The sequence below is a fragment of the Caretta caretta genome, chromosome 13 (assembly GCF_965140235.1).
Source record: "Caretta caretta isolate rCarCar2 chromosome 13, rCarCar1.hap1, whole genome shotgun sequence".
Taxonomy (NCBI): Eukaryota; Metazoa; Chordata; order Testudines; family Cheloniidae; genus Caretta; species Caretta caretta.
In genome coordinates, this window is record NC_134218.1 from 5830048 (window position 1) to 5849631 (window position 19584).

The following is a 19584-nucleotide window of genomic DNA, read 5'->3' on the forward strand; positions in this document are numbered from 1 at the left end:
ACTTAGCTGACTTGTGCCTCAAAGCACATCTGCATTGCTGTCTTAAGTGTGAATGGTAACTTGTCCAGATGTATCCACACTGCCTGAACTCTAGAAGAAGTGAGGACACAGTGGCAAGGGCTTCAATGCCGGTTGCACAAGTATGAACCCGTGGCGACGGTCAGGCAAATTTGTGCAGTTCACCCTGCCGCATCCTCATGTCTGTTTTTAGTGAGCTCTCTAGAATACAGCTAATGCGGGTCCGTCGACACAGGTTGCCATTTACGCCCCCAGCGGCAATGTAGAAGCACCCTTAGAGTGAAATTCACCCCTGCGCGGAAGAGCCCCATCACAAGGTCAGTACGCCACTGAAGTCGCACTTTAGCCCTCCAAATTCAACTTTAGTGGTGCATAGTTCATGTGCTGGCCTTCTGCCCAGGGGTAATTTTTGCCTTAAGAGCGTTGTTTAATTTCTCATGTTGTGTGATGCAGTTACAGTGTCTTACCCTTATGATGACAAAAGTTATAGCTACCCTTACAGGAAAGTTCTGGAGAATTTAATAGAAAATAATAATCTTTATATAGGTTTTTAGATCCATCTCATACAGCTCTCCTTGCTATAGAATTCTATAGGGTGGTTTAAAAAAATGCAACTTTTAGAAAGGATTTCATTCTCTGTTAACTTCTCTAGATGTTGTCAGTAATTTCTGTGGAACCCTACTGAGCTTCTGTTGAACCATGTCGGCTTGGTCCCTATATTGAATCCCACAGATTCTTTTCCCCCTATGGAGTAGCTTGTCGGGAAGAGGGAAGAAGGGTAAAAAAAGGAAATCTCGACAGCAGAATTTAATTATGTTTTATTGTATAGCAAAAAAAGTAACCATTTGATATGTACACTAGAGTCAAATCTCTTTTTATTCACTCATCACCTTGACAGTTACAACATAGCACATAAAGATTCATATATTCTGCAGGAAATGTTTATCACTATGCCACTGGCTTTTTTTTTTTCAAATATAGATTTTATTTCTATTTGTACCAACCTCCTAAATAGAATTCTCTGTACATGTAAATAAAGTTCAGTATTGTGTGCTCATGATAATGGAATAATGGCCAAAAAAACCCCCACAACTGCTGCCTTATCTGTAATTTCAGAGGTTGCAGACCTGCCATAAACACAGAACTGCAGGAGACAAGGCGAAAGTAACAGTTATCTTCATACAAGTGTGCATACAAAAAAAATTAAAAAGCAATCTGTGTGCTTTCCAAAGGCTTGCAAAGCAAATTATTTTCTTTACTTTTAAGGTCAGCGCTGCAGGGAGCAATAATCCTGAAGATTAAAATTTTTAAAAATCAAACAAAGACTAGTCCTAAGGATAAAAGCATAGATTCAACTCCAATCACTTAAATCCACCTGAAATGGGCAGGCATGGCTCCGGAACGAAGGGGGAGGAGGAAAAATGGATTGCAATCAGCTAACCAGGAAAAAAGACCAAGCTGGCCTGTGCAGAAATGCTAATCTAGTGCTGACCTGAGCAGAGTTGGCTTGTAACTCTTTTCTGTACGCAGACAACTTTTAATTGCAGTTTCATATTTGCTGATTTCTAGGAAGCCAGCATGAAAACTTGACTATTTGTCTTTTTTGCTCTGTTTTTATAAAGTTGTTTTTACTTCCCTCCCCTCTTCCCTTCCTCTCCTCGCTACAAAGTCTTGGCTATGCACGAGAATGTGTTGAAATGCCCAACACCAGGCTGCACAGGACAGGGTCATGTGAACAGCAATCGCAACACACACAGAAGGTACTTACTTCAAGTTCTAATCTGCAGGGGCTGAAACATCATCAAGGCAAACAGCAAAAATTACATTGGTTTTATCCCTGCATAATGAACTTCACACTGAGATATGGTGTAACTAAAACAGATTAATTATAGATGGCTATTAAAAATAACTGGAAATCAGACAGAATATCAGGTATCAAATGGAAATGGGCAATAAGGCAGAGCAGAGTTTCTTGGTTTGGGTGCAGGTATTTAGTTAGAATGGAGTCAAGGAGATGGTATTCCGCTCTAGAGGAAGTTTAAGATGAGGTTCTAGTCCAAATGATGGTTAGTGTTTGATGGCACAGAACACTTGTGAGGTTTCTTGGTTGGTAAAAATGTCATGCAATCAGCTATTTTCACCTGAATTTCTGCCATCTCAGCATGAATTTCATCTGTAGCTCCAACCAGAAGTGAAAAATAGCCCCCTTCTAGTTTTGTATCTCAGACGGAACCTAATCAGTAGAGATTAGTTCAGATCTGGAGATCCGAAATTGTACCTCAAGTTCTGGTTTTGCCCTTGCTCTAGTGTAAAGAAGGTTATTGGTGGCTGACAATTCTGCGGTGGTCCTCAGAAAATGTTTCGCTAGTCAGGAGGGCTTCTATGAAGCTTATCATGCAAAGAAATGCCAATGGTGTTGCCTTGGACAATATAGGCTGTATAACAGAATGCTGGGGTTATCTAGCTCAGGCTTAGGACTGTCTTGGTCAAATCATTTGACTTTAATGGACATACAGATTGACTGACAGAATCATAAATGTTAAATTCATTTGCAGGCACTAGGTGAGTTTGCTTAATTATTTATTCATACATTGTGGGGAAATCATGAAATAAATTGATGTGATGAATGCCTCCTCACAGCCTGAGAGGCCAGGGGAAAATGAGTGAAATGTTCTCACTCACTTGATAAGACCCATTTGTCTTGCACACTAACTAGTAGGTAGCAGTGAGCATCTGCAACACAAGTGGAAGCATCCACAGTTACTGACTGATGCGCGTGGGTAGCAGTTGGCCCAGAAAAGAGCAGCAAGAGTTGGGAGAAAAGTTCATTTTCAGTTCACCTGCAGGTCAGCCCAGCGATAATACAAGAAACTGTCAACTGTTTTCAGTCTGATAATCGATGTTCAACGCAAGGGGGGGGGGGGCAGTGGTTGAGAGTTGGGTTCATGAGCCAGATTCGAGTCAAGTGTCCCGAATTCAAATCCTGGCTTGGGTCGCTGGTGATAATAAGTGCGAGGGCCTTAGTCAACATCCCAAAACTGCCATTTAAGCTCTGCTCAAAAGGTGTCTGTGACTGGAATAGCAGGGATGACCCCAGCCAGGATTGAGGTTCAGATGCAGAGCTCTGTAGGGGAAGATCATGGAGCGCCTCCTGTACTCTGCTTGTTCAAGCCAGCCCTAGCAGCATCTCTCCTAAAGGAACACTGAATTCACAGAAGTCAATAGGAGTTTTGCCTGACTCAGGACTGAGTAAACATGGAGGGCCTGGAGCCTGTCTCCAGGGCAACAAAGCCACTCCACCCATAATTCCAGTCAGATCCTTGCACAAGGAGGGGAGCAGGAGTACTTCCTTCGATAAACTGAGGTTCCATGCCCCTCAAAGCCATGAATCTCCTGAGACCATGACAAAGAGCTTCTGTACAGAAGCCCTTTGCCACTGCATTAGTGTCAGGGCCCGTTGGCTCCTGCTCACCCCTGGAGAGAATCGCTTCTACAGGGGCCAGGTTTCTAGTGGCTGCCTTGGCATCAGCTACTTCAGAGCCATTCTTGGGGCTTGAGGGGGATGTTTTCCAAGCCACTGAGAAGGGAAGCCATCTAAGTTGCTGCAGGCTCTTTCCACAGGAAATTCCACCAGCTTTCTCTGTGGATGTGAAGGGGAGAACCCAGTGTCAGCCTGCGGGCTGCCTACCCAAGGCCCTACCCCTCACCTGTCCTTGCCCCACCATCTCCATGTGTGTGGAGACTGAACCCTGCAGAGCTCTGACAGAGGAGCTTCCACGGGGGGGACAGAAGAGGGGTGCTTGACACAGAGGTGACCCAAACCTTCCCAGGACCTCCCCCACCCCAACTAGGATAGGAAGGGGCAGGATCCCCACTGCAAACATCTGAAGAGGGGGCGGTCAAGGTCTGGAGGATCCAGCTCTGTTAAAATGGGAGCCGCTACTATAATTCTGAGTTACGGCCAATCATAGCAAGTATTTCAGGATCTGCATGGCCTAGGCTGTGAGTGGCCCCTCTTCTGCCTTGCTAGGGCAGAGTGGGGAGTAGGTAGCTTAGGGTGGCCAAGACAGCAAATGTGAAAAATCAGGATTGGGGGTGGGGGGTAATAGGAGCCTATATAAGAAAAAGACCCAAAAATCGGGACTGTCCCTATAAAATCGGGACATTTGGTCGCCCTAAAGTAGCTTCTCCTCCCAATCCCTTTCATGGCTGCCCAAAACAGCAGCCCCTTCACTCTCTGCACGGCAGAAAGCACAGGGTGGGCGTGTTCTGTTCCCCTGCAGAGAACAGGACTCCACAAAGGCCGCCCTGGCTCCATCACCCACCCTTTTAGCAACGGCCCATGGATCGGAGCTCATGCACCCCGGGGTGCAATCTGTCCCGTGTCCAAGGAGCTGTGCTGAGGGGGACTGTGCCTCTCTCAAGGCAGACTCTTTTTGGGACTCCTTTGGGGCAGGGCAGCACCACACCATGGCCTATGAACAGCTGTGGCTTAAAAGCCACACTCAGGCCCCATCCATGGAGGTCGTGGCAAATGTGTGTAAAAGTCACACTCAAGCCCCCCGGTACAAGTAGATGTTGACACAACTGCACATCTACAAAGCACATTTTCCGCTTAAATCACCCCTGGAAACGTTTGCTTAAGCAAGGAACCAGAACAAGTAAGGAGAAGAAATTCCATTTATTCATTAAAATTTCTCCAAATGAACCATACCTCCCTCATTCTCTCTTTGAGGAACTCAACCCAGTTTATTGATATTATTATTACATTATCTATATCCTGGTTCTTTGAATGCTTCTGAACTTTTGTTTCTGAGCAATATCACAGTGGATGCCTGAATGCTTTACAGCTTGCCAAAATAATAACAATAATAATAATAAAAAGATTTTTCTCATGGGCTCAGTGCAGATCCTGGTCTGTAAAGCATATGGAGATCTTCATCCCAGTTCCTCATGCTTAGCTTTCCTTTCTTTCTCTTTTAATTCCATACAGTTTATCTGGGTGCCCCATAGCCGCTGCTGAAAAATTAGCCAAATCTCATGAAAAGCAACAACCGCAGGCCGGTGACCCCTCTAAGAGTAGCTCCAATTCTGACCGGATACTCAGGTATGTTAGATTTATAACAAGGAAATTTGTAACAACATTTCTTCCAACCCCAGCTCCCACCCAAAATCAAATCAAATCAAATCTGTTGCAAAAAGAACCCCGTCACAATCCATTCATGTACTGCTGCATCTTGGTACTACCGATGCCTGTTACTGTGATCATAGGTCTCTCCAAGGTGCGGGGATATTTAATTGATGATCCCATGGAGGGCATCCAGGACAATGAATTGCTTCTGTAGCATCAATTAATGCTGAGGCTACAGGCCAAAGGGTTTTAACAGTACAGCAGAAGGCACTTGTGCTGATTACACTACAATGCAAACTGCCTGAGAATTATGGCTATTATATTAGCATTATAAGTAGCGGGTTTTTTTAAGACCACATACAAATTATTCAGTCCCAGCTTTTTTTAAATAAACCCCAACATTTGTCTTCCTTTGACGACATGGCTTGCAGGAGTGGGACCCTGTTGGTTCGACGGGAGTATCGTCATTTTTGAATGATTTGATTTATTTGTTCTGGTTTTATCTGATCTGCCGGGGATGAGGACTGGCCAGTACTAAGAATGTCCCTGATGATCCCTTGCCTGCACAGTTTTGTGATTCACGATGCTACACATGGAGTGTAATATGGTTAGTTAGTTTACAATGAGAGCACTAAGGCAAGACTGCTGCGCAAACCCTTCTAAATGTTGATGTGCTACAGCCCAGCGAAGCATCAAGCTCTGATGGGTTTTTGTTTTTTTTTCAGAACAGCTGAAAACCTAGGTCAGCTGGAGTTTTGAGTGCTTCAGCATCTTTTTTTTGGGTGGGGGGGGAAGACCATTAGCATTATTTATTGATTTATTTGTGGTAGTTCTTCCCCCCTCCCCACCCCCCCATGTGCTAAGGTCAAGATGCTCACAGTCTAAGGAAAAACCAGTGGAAAGAGGTTAGGAGGAAGGGAATAACAATAGGCATTTTATATACAATGTATATGCAAGTCAAATTGATTCACTATGGGCTGCACAGCAGAAGTGGGTCATTAAAAGGGACTCTGCAGATAGGGTAGCGGCCTTTCCTTATTGTGTGTTCACATTCACTGTGGAGTCGAACCTACAGTGGTGACTTGAGCTTAACTCTGCTCTCTTGATAATATTTAATGCCATTTCTTTTCAGCTCTCCCAAAGGAAAGCACTACCCCAAGATTTTATTTCTGTTGGCAAAGAGCAAACATAGACACAGTGTCCCACAATAAAAGGTTGCACTGTGATCTATGCAGTGAACATCACTGGATCCCGTGCAAGAATTAGGAACGTGAAATTTCCAGCCCTACTCTTTAGAAGCTCAGGGTCAGATTCTGATCTCTGTCACTCTGGTGTAGGTCTGGAGGAAATGAAATCAGAATGTGGCCCACATAGTATTTTGTAAGGAAAACCTGATAAACCCATGAACGGAGTTATGAAGAAATGATCCTGCTTTGTTTTGGGTATAATATTTGTCAACCATCCTCTGGAGAAAAGAAATGGCTTGGCACTTTCACTGTGAATCACTTACAAAGCGGGGAAAGGAAAGAGAAGTATTGTTGATTGTTGGGTTTTGGTTCTTTTTTTATCTGCAGGCCTATGTGCTTTGTGAAGCAGCTGGAGATTCCTCAGTATGGGAGCTACAGGCCCAACATGGTTCCAGCAACCCCTAGGGCCAACCTGGCCAAGGAGCTGGAGAAGTACTCCAAGGTCACCTTCGATTATGCAAGTTTTGATGCTCAGGTTTTTGGCAAACGCATGCTTGCCCCAAAGATTCAGACTAGCGAAACCTCACCGAAAGCCTTTAAATGTAAGTTGGGACAAGTGAGGGGTTTGGTGCTGAGTGCTCTGTGCTTTATCATCAAATATCACTTGCCAGAGAATACTGTGGCTCTTGGGAGGGTGTGTTTGAGTGAAAGGGCTGGGACAAGTAAGAACAGTTGTCTATGGAGTGCTTAGCCCAAAGGACAATTTCTTTGGCTTCAGCTTTGGGGAGAATTGCATCCAGTCTTGGGTACGTTCATCTGAACAATATCTCTAGGTGGGATAAATTACACAGTAGCCTCCAGTTTGTCCCCAGTATCTTACAGCTCATGTATATTCCTCCATTCATCCATCTGTTTCTATTCTAGCTAGTTGGCTTATATTTTCTCTCTTCTCTATCTGATATCTATCTAAGATATTCTACCTGTTTGTTTCACATATTATATTGTATTAACCACACACCTTCTAGCCATCAGTTGTCTGACATCTTATCTATCTTATCTACCTACCACTCTTATCTACCAAGGATTCTGCATGACTTGGCAGAGCCATTGACCAAAGGAAGCCTCCAAATAGATGCATGTGTAAAATGAAATGATTAAACAACCCCCCTGAGGATGGACCTTTAGGTGCAGGAATTGAGATGGACATGGTGGGCTAAAATTAGAATTGTATGCTACACCTCTGTAGTGGATGGCCAGCGCAGACTCATGCAGTTTCACTGTTTAATGTTCCTACCCCATTAGTCTCCACACATGCATGCTGAATCCATCTTTTAAAGCATAAAAAAAAAAAGATTTAGGAAACCAGTTTGCAGAAGTCAGCAGCCTCAAGAGGGCTTTCTCTTTGTAGCTAATCCCACTTTCAGAGTCCTGTTTAATCCTGACGCAGCTGCTCTCTAAAAAGTGCTCATGCTTGAAAGCATCCCGGTTGTTGCACTACAATGGAAGCTCCCTTTTATTACAGTACTAAATCTGTAAAGGATCAGACAATGAAATTGGATGGAGGCCAGAGAGCACAACTGCCACTGTCATCCTGGGTTAGGGCTGATGGAAAAGTAATTTGTTTCCCAGCACAAGTGATTCTGCTGCTGAATAGATTGTGTTATTTGCAATATTCGCAAAGAATTTTCAGGGTAATTGTACTGACAAAAATAATTCCAGCAGCCCCACTAGGATAATCCTTTTTATTTTTTCTCGTCACTCATTTTTACTAATTTGCTGATTGCAAGTCCATTAGTGCTGGCAATACTTATGAAATGGAAACGCATCGCTGAGTGTACAGTGTGAAATTGAAATTGGCATCTCACCATTCTGGATATTGTCAGGTCGTGCTTGCAAATACCCCGACCCCACCAAAAGACATGGATTAAACTGGACCAAAATTTAAAAAAAAAAAAAAAAAAAAAAGTAATGCGCAAGAATAACCATTTGGGCCAGACTCCCATGGGTTAATCAGAGCAACAAGATTAATATGATTGCCAATCATAGCAGGCAAATCTGTTCCTTTCATTAAGGACTTACTTTAAAGAGCTCTTCATCCAGAGGGATGTGTGCACATAACTCCTATTAATGTCAATAGGCATTATGCACGCACACAATGAGGGGGGAAGCAGTCCTCGAAAAGATTAGCAGTTTATACTGTCTTATTTTTAGAGTTCATAATGGGAATAATAAAATCATTTTGCTTTGCTATGGCACCTTCATCTGAGCTTGTCAAGCTGCTTTGCAAACATAGGCCAAATCTTACAGGAGTTTCGCAGGCAAAACTCCCACTGAAGTTAATGGGAATTTTGGTTGGATAAGGGCAAAGGAAAAATTGACCAAGAACTTCAGGATCTGGCATGTAAATTTGGAAAGACAGAGCCCATCCTGCAGCTGGTTCTGTGTGAGAAGACCCCTCCGCCTACACGGAGACACTGATTTCCAAGGGAGTCTATATGGTTGTCAGAGTCCTTACAAATGGATTGGTTTGCAAGATTGGGGCCATGATTTATATTGACTTAATCCTGAGAGATAGCGAGTCTCCTCACATCCCACTAGTGTTTCAATGGGAGTCGAGGGTGCTCAGCATCTGGCAAGGTCAGACCCAGGTCCGGCACAGTGTATAATAATGTACAGGGCAATGTAGTTCTAGACAGTATAACTATATTGTATGAGATTTAATACAGCTAGATCAGCTATCAGAAGAGCCCTATTTCACTGGTGTCACCATCAGAAAGTCACATTTTATAGCTGTCATTGGTGTGGTTTTGCTGTTAAAATGTGATTTTTAAAAAATTACATATGTTTGTATTATTATATGAGTTTTGAGAAGGCAAAGTTAAAAAACAGGTGAAGACTCACTATTGTTTCCCCTTTGAAGCCCTCAGGATAGTGCAGGGGCATGGTTTTAATGAAGAGGGCTACAGTATTCTGGGAATTTGATGGTGCAGTCAGCTAATGCAGGAACCTTTCACCTTAGCACACCTGAGCATGAGTTCCCAGCTATTAGCACCTTCAGTTCCAGGAGCAGTATATTTGCTGACAGGTTTATAATAAGTAAAGGGCTGCCATTGCAGTATGCATATACACTGAAATCAGTGGCATGGGATTGATTTGCCTATAATGTTCATGTGCAAGTTAATATATCAGCCCTGTATTGTTCCCTTTTTGCAGCTAAACCTTTTCCAAAGGCCTCTTCCCCCAGCCACAGCCCTTCCAGCAGTTATGTGAAGAGCACTTCATCTTCCTCTACAGGCTTCGACTATTCTCACGATGCCGAGGCCGCACATATGGCTGCCACCGCCATTTTAAATCTCTCCACCCGCTGCTGGGAAATGCCAGAAAATCTCAGTACCAAGCAGCAGGATCTTCCCAGCAAGGTGAGCTTGACTGCAAGGAAATGCAGGGGGCTGAGGGTAAAATCCACAACAGCAAAGACAATGCAAACGGGACACTGTTCAAAAAAGATCTTCAGGTAATTAACTTCAATGTACTTAAAACCAGAGCGGGCTGAAAATCAGAATTTCTGGCCTGAGGGAAATGTTGATATTTTGACATCAGTTTTCATCCTGAATCAGGACAAAATGCCAAAACTTTACACAGAATAAAAGGCTCTCAAAAGTTTTGACTTCCGAAATGGCAGAGGGGAGACCCTGATGCACGATGGGAGATGTAGTTCTAGTCAGGAAGGCTAGCCAGTGGGGGAGAACAGGGACAGGAGGCATCTTAACTACAGCTCCCATTAGGCACCACATCATAAGAACATAAGAATGGCCCTACTGGGTCAGACCAAAGGTCCGTCTGCCCAGTATCTTCCGACAGCGGCCGTGCCAGGTGCCCCAGAGGGAAAGAACAGAACAGGTCATCATCAAGTGATCCATCCCCTGTCACCCATTTCCAGCTTCTGACAAACAGAGGCTAGGGACACCATTCCTGCCCATCCGGGCTAATAGCCATTGATGGACCTATCCTCCAGGAACTTATCTAGTTCTTTTTTGAACCCTGTTATGGTCTCGGCCTTCAAGTGAATGCAGGTTATTGTCAAACTGACCCTCAATTAAATGTTTCATTTAGATTTTTCCTAATGGAAAATCAGTGGGGTTTTTTTGCAAAAAGGAAAATGTCTTTTCTGTGGAAAAAACATTTAGAGCTAAAATTCCTGACCCGCTCTACTTGAAGCCTAGATGGGACTGGTGCTATTGGAGCTTGACTTCACAAGCACCAGGTCCTGTGGGGAGCTGAGCACTTCCGTAGTAGTGCAACAGAAGGCACTTGGCACCATCAAAAGGCACTCAGCCCCAGGCAGGATGAGGCCTAAACTGAAAAATTGGGAGTAAGACTCTTGACATGCTAAAATAAGAAGTGTCTGTGCTGGCTCGGGTCCCACTGTACATCTTTTGCATAGTCAGCATGTCCTGTTTTGAAGAAAGAGTGCTTGATTGTTCATTTGGAAAATAGGTCAGTATCCACAACGGTGTCTGTAGAACATGGTATGGAGGCATGGGACTATACAAAGTAGCTGTCCAAGACAAGCATCCCTTCCAAACAGAGGTTGCATTCGCTGCTGGGACATATTCACATGGGACATTTCTGAGAGGAAATCCCATTCTGCTCCATTCCATCCCATTGCCTGTCAGAGCTTGAGGAAAGGGTGTTGCATGCTAGTACCCACTACTCCATATTGCTTTAGGCCCCTGACTGCCCTGTAAAGCAAGAGATACACTCCGAAAACTGATGGCAGGGGCTCATTTAGAATGTTGTCCCCCATCTTTCAGTCTATGGACATTGAGGTGGATGAAAACGGGACGCTGGACTTAAGCATGAACAAGCATCGCAAACGGGAGAGCACCTTCCCCAGCAGCAGCAGCTGCAGCAGCAGCCCCAGTGTGAAGTCCCCAGATGTGTCCCAACGCCAAAATAGCACAAGTGCCACTAGCAGCACCATGACCTCACCCCAGTCCAGCCAGACCTCCCGTCAGGATGAATGGGATGGCCCCATTGACTACACCAAACCAAATCGTCAGCGGGAAGAGGAGCCAGAAGAGGTGAGCGGTGATGAGACCTTGTAACTAGGTCCCTTTTCCACTGAGATGCAGAGTGATCTACAGTAATATGTTTTCACTCTAGAGACCAGTGACTCTTGGCTTCCTTGGGCACTTTATTCCCATTGACTTCAATGGGGTCAGAGTTAGGCCAGTGCTGAGTACTTTGGAAAATCCCACCCATACTGTGTTTAGGGTTTTTTCTCTCTCTCTCTCTCTTTCTCTCTCCCCACTTCTCTGATCCCTTTTCAGCCTCTCTGTGTTCACTTTTCACTCTGCCCACTCCGTTCTCCAGTTCTCATTCTGTTTTTGTCAGTTGTTTTCTTCCTCTTTCTTTCTCCTTTTCTCACCATCTCCCCTGAGTAGAAATCAGATGTGATAAGGTTGAAGTTGAATGCAAATTTAAAACCCTCTGGCCCAGATTGCTGCACCCAGCACAGGACACAGCTCTAAGCCGCCTTTCTGCCACCCTCGTCCTGGGGCTGAATCAGCCACTCAGCATAATTTAGAGCAACCTAACAGCTGCTCTAAGTTATGCAGATTGGAGTGATCCCTTAGGGACTGCTCCCCCAGCCAGAGATCACCACAGTACAGCATGCTCAGACCATGCTCCCTCCTACCCCAGCCTACTCAGGAATGCCCCTTTGCAGTAGATGGCATAAAGCTGGCTATGCTTTGCATCACCTAGGAACTCCTTAACATCATGTTAGGGCAGTTCTCCTTCTCCTTTGTGTCGCTGGAGTGGGGCAGAGAGGCTGGAGCTGGGGACCGGGATCTGACCCAAAACGTGCAAGCAGCTGCAAGGTCAGGCAAAATTAGTTTCCCCACTCATGACTGAGAGGATTGCAGCGTGAATTAATGAGCCAAGTGGAGGGGAGAAATAATCAATAACTATAAACCCAGTGGCCTCATTCTGATCTCAGCGACATCAGGGTAAATCAGCAGCGACTCCAGTGAAATTACACTGGTGAACATCTAGTGGGAGCAAGACCAGAACCAGACACTGGACGTTTAGAATTCCTGACAGGAAGGATGATCCAGTGAGTAGGGTGCTAGCCTGCAACTTAGGACACCTAGGGTCAATTCCCTGCTCTACCACAGACTTCCTGTGCGAACTTAGGTTAGCTGCTTAACCTCTCTGTGCTTCCGTTTCCCATTTAAAAGGGAATAATAGCACTGCCCTGCCTCCCAGGGTTGTTGGAAGGATAAAAATACTAAAGATTGCAAGGAGCTCAGATGATGGGAGCTATAGAAAGGCTACGATGGATAGATGGACTCTTTTGATCCCTCAGCACTGCCATGTTCACAGCATGTGGATCAGTAAAGATGTTATTCCCGCTGGTTTCTTACAGTCAGAGCCTGCAGCCCATTCTTTTGCCTCCTCTGAAGCAGATGAGCAGGAAGTATCAGAGGAGAACTTTGAAGAACGGAAATACCCCGGGGAAGTTACCTTAACCAACTTCAAACTTAAATTCCTTCCCAAGGACATCAAGAAGGAGCTACTCACGTAAGTCCTGCCTCTTTGACGGCAGAGCCCAAGTGAAATGTATAAAATGCGCAGGACAGCCAGGAAGGATGGGGAGGTGGGAATCAGTTAAAAAAAAAAACCACAACTAAAATGTTCAGCATTGTTTCATACTGTGATGGTCTTATTTAATCCAAACACTTCAAACCAGAAGCTTCAAGAGAAATTTCAGCCTCTGACTACTTCTGATTATCAAGATGAAGGGTTATCCCAGACGGTCTTCCTGGACCTGTGTAATGATTAAAAGAACCTAGTTGAAAGCTCTTCAGTCCCAGGATTCATGAAAATGGCTGTGAACGCGTAATTTCCGAGATCATTTTCCCAATATAGTTCCCCTTAAAATTAATACTTGTGCAGTGATCAAGGGAAAGAGTTTGCCCAGTCCCCTGCCTCCTCAGGTACGAGATGCTAAACTATTCTTTAACGTCCATGTGGCCAAGGGATCTCGGTACCTCCCAGCTGGTGCTCAGAACCCAGTGCCATCATGCCCAGAGTTGAAAAGGCAGGTAAGTAGGCAGTCTAGGAGCCATCTCAGCTTGTGGCACAGTGTTTTCTGGTAACACAGAGCAGTGAGTACAGTCCCCATGAAGAAAGCTATAAAGACTCTGCAATGTATACAATTGAAACAACACAAGTGTATATTATTGCACTGTGTGCTACATTTGAGAGGGCCCTGAACCAAACTCCAGACCTAAATGCTGTAGAAACTTGGAAAGTTTGGATCCAGAACTTTTCAGCTGGATCCCTCTCCTTAGGAGACGATGAAGAATCCTGGATCCGTATTGCTCATGTGAACAAAAGGGGAGAATTCAGATTCTGATCCAAACTTTGCCGCTTGGACCCAGCTCTAATCTAAAGGAATGCTGGAATAAACTGTCAGATGCAAGGTGTGGCAGGCTGATCCCTGAAGTAAACTTGTCAATGGAGCTATTATTCCTAGGCTTATTTCCAGAGTAAGTCTGACCTTTTAAAAAAATATAAGGTAGGAAGGGCCCAACAAGCCTTCATTTCGCTGACCTCTTTCAGTCTAGTTCATTATTTGGCAATGCAAGTGGGAGTTTTGAAGGGGAGTATGTGATGCTGGAAGGAAACGGGGAATATGTGGAAGTCCCAGGTGAGCAGAGGAAGAGGGGAATGAATCCTCCCTCCATGAGCAAGACACTTCAAACAATCCCCATAAGCAAAATTGTAAAGGTTTTTTTTTTTTCAGAAATGGCGTGAGCATCAATTTCTGGGGTGGGTAAGCCAAGTTCTCCCTGATCCCTGGCAGTATTCAAAGGGAGACTGTTTCATGACAATGAACAGCTCTGGAAAGGAATCTTCCTGGCGTTCTAGGCAGCTCCGAGCTTCCTTTCCATACCAGGGACACAAGTCCTCTTTGATCCTTCTGCCATCATCTTGAACTACGGTGCACTGCATGCAGGCCATCCATGAACAAACTCATTTGTCATGTAGATTTGAGTTTTTATGTCCATATGGTCCCTGCATCATCTCAAGATGCTGGTGGCAAGTGTCTGGGAAAGTGTTGCCCATTTCTGTCTCGTTTATGGCCACCCTCATTTATGGCCACCCTACCCTACAAGTCACTAGTGCCACACAGCAATGTATATTGTTGGTTGAACATCTGCAAGTTAATCCTAGTTCCAGTGATTATATATATATTTTTTGTTCCTGTGAGAGGGACTTGAGGTTGATTTTCCTTTCTGTGTCTTGGTGTGAGTAACCTTTGCATGTGCCCCTTGTCCCATAATGCAGAGGGAGTGGAGGCAGCAACAGCAGAGGGTATAAAACAAGTTGTTTTGTGGGGCATCAGAAACGGGAGTCCCAGGACCATCATCATGGACAAACTATGAGGTAGTTGTCCTGCCCTAGTACCAAGATTCTATCCAGTTCCTCTGCACTGTGTATTGATGTGGGTTGCTTCTTTCTGTGTTCAGAGTACAGCCATCTCCTCCCCGCCCCAACCCATTCTTGGTATTTCTACTTTCCACCACCCTCAAAGGTGCCATGCAACCCTCTGACCAGATCCTGTCATTATTGCTTTGTGCATCTACCATGGTTGCTCCAAGCTGATGCAAGACACTCCCTCCCCATAAGGGTTGAGGACATTGTCTTTGCAGGACTCCCTCAATCCCTTCAGCTTGGGCAGTTAGGGACAGGACCAGGCCCCAAATTCGGAACCATGAATAATAGTATCTAACACTGCCATTAAGTCACTGGGCTTGTTTCTATGCAGAGAGCTGTACCATGGCTGGGCAAGCTGTGCTATGGAAAGGCAAGGAGGGATGCCATATTGCAGACATGCCGAGGCTGACACAATGCCTGTGGCCTGCTGTGGGAATTCACTGAGAAGCAGATCTTGCACCTGTCTTTGGAGGTGTAGCTTGTGCTCCCCCAGCACTGGCCTGGTGGGCTTTTCCAGCATCCAGGGAAGGGAAGCAAACTCCAAGCCCAAGTCCTTCAGAAGGCCCTTTCCGCGGGGTGCTTTTTATTGTTTACCACGATAGTCAGACAACAGAATAAAACAGCTGCTGAAATCACTGACCATAATACCCAAAGGCCTCAAGAGGTCACGATCTTCCCCTGTGATATCCCTGGACCCAGCTTCTTCTTCCTTATATGCTCCATCCAAACCTGTGACAGGTAGGGATCACTTAATCCTTTCCAAGTTGCTGCTTTTACTTGGTCACATGGCCTCATTCCACTAGCCACCGCAAAATGGAGATGGAGTCATGGCCATGTCCCGACCCATTTGGCATATCGACCACTGCTGGTGGCACTCTGGCTCTCCCAGCGTTGGTCCTTATGGAGCACAAGGGATGGAGGAAGATGGCTCCCTAGAACCCCCACCATACCTTGCAAACCCATGCAGGGGGAGCCAGAATTCATCCCAAAGTATTTCATTAGCACTAATTCCCAGATATGGTCCTGAACCCAAAAATCCATATTTGAAGACTGTGTTTGGCTACACTGTATCATAAGCCCCACCGTATGCAATTGTAGCTGTGCAATCACGTACAGCATTATGGATTTTATTTCCTGAATATCACAAACCCGCCACACCTGTCCCATTGCCTATAAGATTCACTGGGAAACGGTGGGGAGGTAGAGAGATATAAAACAAAGCCAAGATAAACCATCTCTCTGCAGCATGCCCAGCTCCAGCTGTTAAAGAATTATGAGTGAAACCCCAGATATCATGAGATTTATTTTTTAAATTGAGGTCTTTTCATTTGCCTTCAGGTGATGGAACATTTAGGATTCAGGCTTTTCTCTGCAGCCTTAAGTGCTAGAAACTGAAAGAAAGTAAGCTGTAATAACTAGACCTTCACCTGTCAGGAATGGTCTAGTTATTTTCTTTAGTCCTGCCTTGAGTGCAGGAGACTGGACTAGATGACCTATTGAGGTCCCTTCCAGTCCTACACTTTTATCATTCTATGAAAGCTGAGATTCACAGATAATCACCTGATTCCAGCAGCTGGGGGTTCTAATAAAATGTCACAAGACTGATAAAAACCACGAGAACTGGCAATACTGAGTCTGTAAAGCTGGTTTTCCATTTACAATGCCATTAAGGCTGGTTTAGTTCTTCCTTTTAAAAACACAGACAAAAACAAAATACCCCAAGCAAACAATCTTTTTACTCATTCTTCATATTTTGCCACAAATTCCTTCAAAGAAGGAAAGGTCGCCGTGGCCTTTTGGGAACAAAGGGAAAGAGAGCAGGCCGAAAAGGAAGCAGTTGGTTTATTTGTACAGATTTCTACCGGCTGCTAACACTAATAAGTAAATATCAAGGCCAAGGCTAAGTTATGCTAACAAAATCCAGAACACACCCCGGTATTTCACCTACCCAAAGAGCCCTGGCCCACACACCAACCAAATTTATTTTATTTTTCACCCAAGAAAGGTTTCTTCCCTGTTTTTACCCATGCATGAATCTTTCAATGAGTTTATTTCTTTTTGGCACTTACACTTTTTATTATGTTTGTTCAGTTGCCCTACCCCAGGCTGTGATGGCAGTGGACACATCACGGGAAACTATGCCTCTCACCGCAGGTTTGTTGACCTACCATTTCAGGTTCTGACTCTTTAGACTACATATTTTTTTAATCGTGTGGATGGTTTTGTTCTGTTTCCTTCTCCCCTTCCTTCTCCCTTCCCCTCTTTTTCTTAATTTTTTTGGGCTTATCCAGATATTCCATCTCTTCTCTTTCAGCCTTTCTGGTTGTCCTCTTGCTGACAAGAGCCTCAGAAACCTCATGGCTGCCCACTCTGCTGACCTCAAGTATGTTTGCTCTAAACTCAAATCTCCTTTTTTTTCCCCCTGTGCTATGCTCTTGCTTTCCCCATACCCCTCATCTTTAGAAAAAGCAATCAAAATCTGCCTGAATGGATCTCCAGTGTGTGAGCCAAACATCCTCCCTGGGCTTGGGGAGGAGGGAGAAAGGTTAAGATGGGATCTTGGTCCATGACTTGGGCTCCTAGGCACTGTGGTAATACAAATAATAAATTATAATAATATTAGTAATAAGACAAGAGCATCAATGCTCAGAAAGTCTCATTGTGAAAGATGAAGTTCCATGAAGATGGTCAGATGTATGATTTTAACCCCGGGCAGATTTTTGTTGGCTGCAGTGGAAATGTGCTGTTTTCTTTTCACTTGGTGTCTCCTTCTGAGTTCCTGTAGCCTATGCAACACTAATATCTTTGTCCAAAAACACTTTATATAGTGCCATAGATGTCCTATACAGAATTGCTGTTGGTAAAATACTTATTACCCATCAGTATCAGAAAGAAGCTAGCTCTTTGCAAGCAACCTGACAATCTAATTACATGCGAAAATTTGGGGGATGTTCATTACCAAAAGGGAGATATTTCCATACTTTCAATGGGAATTTGATTTGAGAGAGAGAGGGAGCAGAAGCACCATTATTCATAGGGCCAGATTCTCAACTGCTGCAAACAGGTACAATTCCAACAAGGTCAATTAACTGGCCCAAAGCATTACATTGGAGTTAAGATTTGCTCTGTTTTCGTATATGATCCTGAATCAAGGAATCCATCTTTGAAATCTGCATGCAACTCTACTCTACCAATGGCTTCACCCCTCCCAAATCCTTATTAACCTTGATGGAGCTACACTGAGTTACACAAGCTGAGGTTCTGGCTCAGAATCTTTAATAAGAGTCCTAAGGCTTACAGGAGAGTTTGTCAGGTTTTGTCTTAACTTCCCTCCCCTAAGGAAAATTCAGGCCAAACCTCTAGATTTTTTTTTTCAAAGGTGTGGCAGGGTACTTAATATCCCTCCAAAAAATATGGAAAATAAAGTGTTGTGAATCATTATTCTAGATATATTAGATGGAGCCAGTTTGTGCCGTTTGTTTTCTTGTTAGCTGATTTTCACTTCGGATTCAGCAAAGCTTTGTGTGGATATTACAAGGATTATTATTAATTGAATTTGTAGTACAGCGGCAGGCAGGTGTCTCGGCTGAGAGTGGGGTCTCGTGGTGGTAGGCTTTACACAGGCACATAGCAAAAGGCTGTCTCTGCCCAGCAGAGCTTGCCATCTAAATAGGCAAGACAGAGAGGGTAGGAGGGGAAACAGAAGAATGGGCAATTTACTTAAATTTTCAAAGGTCCCGTAGACGGTGAGCAGCAGAGCAGAGAATCAAACCCAGATCTCCTATCTATACACTACCTCCCAATAGATAATTCAGTAGGGCTGATTGAAATTTTTGCATTTAAACTATTTTTCTATGGAAAATTGGGTTTTCAACTCACTGAAATTTTAGAAAAAAAACTATTTTCCAACCAAATCTGCAATTCAGCCTTATCCTAGGACATGTCTAAGTTGTGAGCCTCGCTTGGATGAGACTGAAGCCTAATTTATATAATTCCTGGAAAGCTCCTTACTCCTGCTGAGGCATAACCTACTTCTCTCCCTCCCCATCCTAATGCATGTTGTGCCTTCTTTAACATCTGGTCAGCTATGCAGTCACGCTTACCTGTTTAAATACCTCTCAGTGTGCTAGTTAAGAAATATTGAGCGGCTTAACCGATACTCAGGTGTGTCTTTGGGTGAATGTATTATTGACTCAGAATTATCAGGCTCTTCACAATCACTTTTTCCCTCACTTCTGATCCTACCGTACCGAATTTCCAAAACATGGCTGCCCAACATGTGGCTGCACAAACAACAACAACAAAACTGAGTTTATGTGAGCATGTGCAACAAATGAGCCAGATGAGCAAATGTAAATTGGTCAATTGCCTATAGGCAGCCATTGTATCCACAAATACTATAACCACTTGCACTTGCAAATACAGTTTTATAGGTGTGTTAAAAATGTGGCCCTGTGTCAGGTTAAAAATAAAAGTTATTACAACACGGGGGATTCTTCCATAGTCAGACTGGTGTAATTCCTTTCTCTTTGCATTTTTCCTCATGTCTGTACAGCTTTTGGGGCCTCTTCCAGAAGTGCCAAGTTAAAAATAGGGACATGGCTTTTAACTGCACTGAAATACTTTGGGCCAGGAATGCTTAATGGAGGGACAGGAGGGGAAAATGGTAAATATTTTATTCAAAAACCTAGAGACTGTCCTACCTAATTAGGGATGTTAGGTATGCACAGCTGTAGT

The 19584-nt window shown here is 44.2% G+C and overlaps 1 protein-coding gene across 9 annotated transcripts in view; it reads left to right on the forward strand.

Annotated features, from left to right (window-relative positions):
- Positions 1-19584, forward strand: part of MYT1 (myelin transcription factor 1) — a 113703-nt gene that overhangs the window by 70127 nt on the left and 23992 nt on the right. For 7 of the 9 annotated variants that reach the window (XM_048820198.2, XM_048820199.2, XM_048820206.2 and 4 more), the window contains 9 exons: positions 1688-1778; positions 5012-5125; positions 6724-6938; positions 9550-9755; positions 11151-11420; positions 12770-12924; positions 14698-14796; positions 16939-17001; positions 17162-17230. In XM_048820198.2, the coding sequence (XP_048676155.1) occupies positions 1688-1778; positions 5012-5125; positions 6724-6938; positions 9550-9755; positions 11151-11420; positions 12770-12924; positions 14698-14796; positions 16939-17001; positions 17162-17230 (1282 nt within the window). The remainder of the gene's footprint in view (positions 1-1687; positions 1779-5011; positions 5126-6723; positions 6939-9549; positions 9756-11150; positions 11421-12769; positions 12925-14697; positions 14797-16938; positions 17002-17161; positions 17231-19584) is intronic. The other 2 variants (XM_048820201.2, XM_048820207.2) reach the window with 2 other exon arrangements.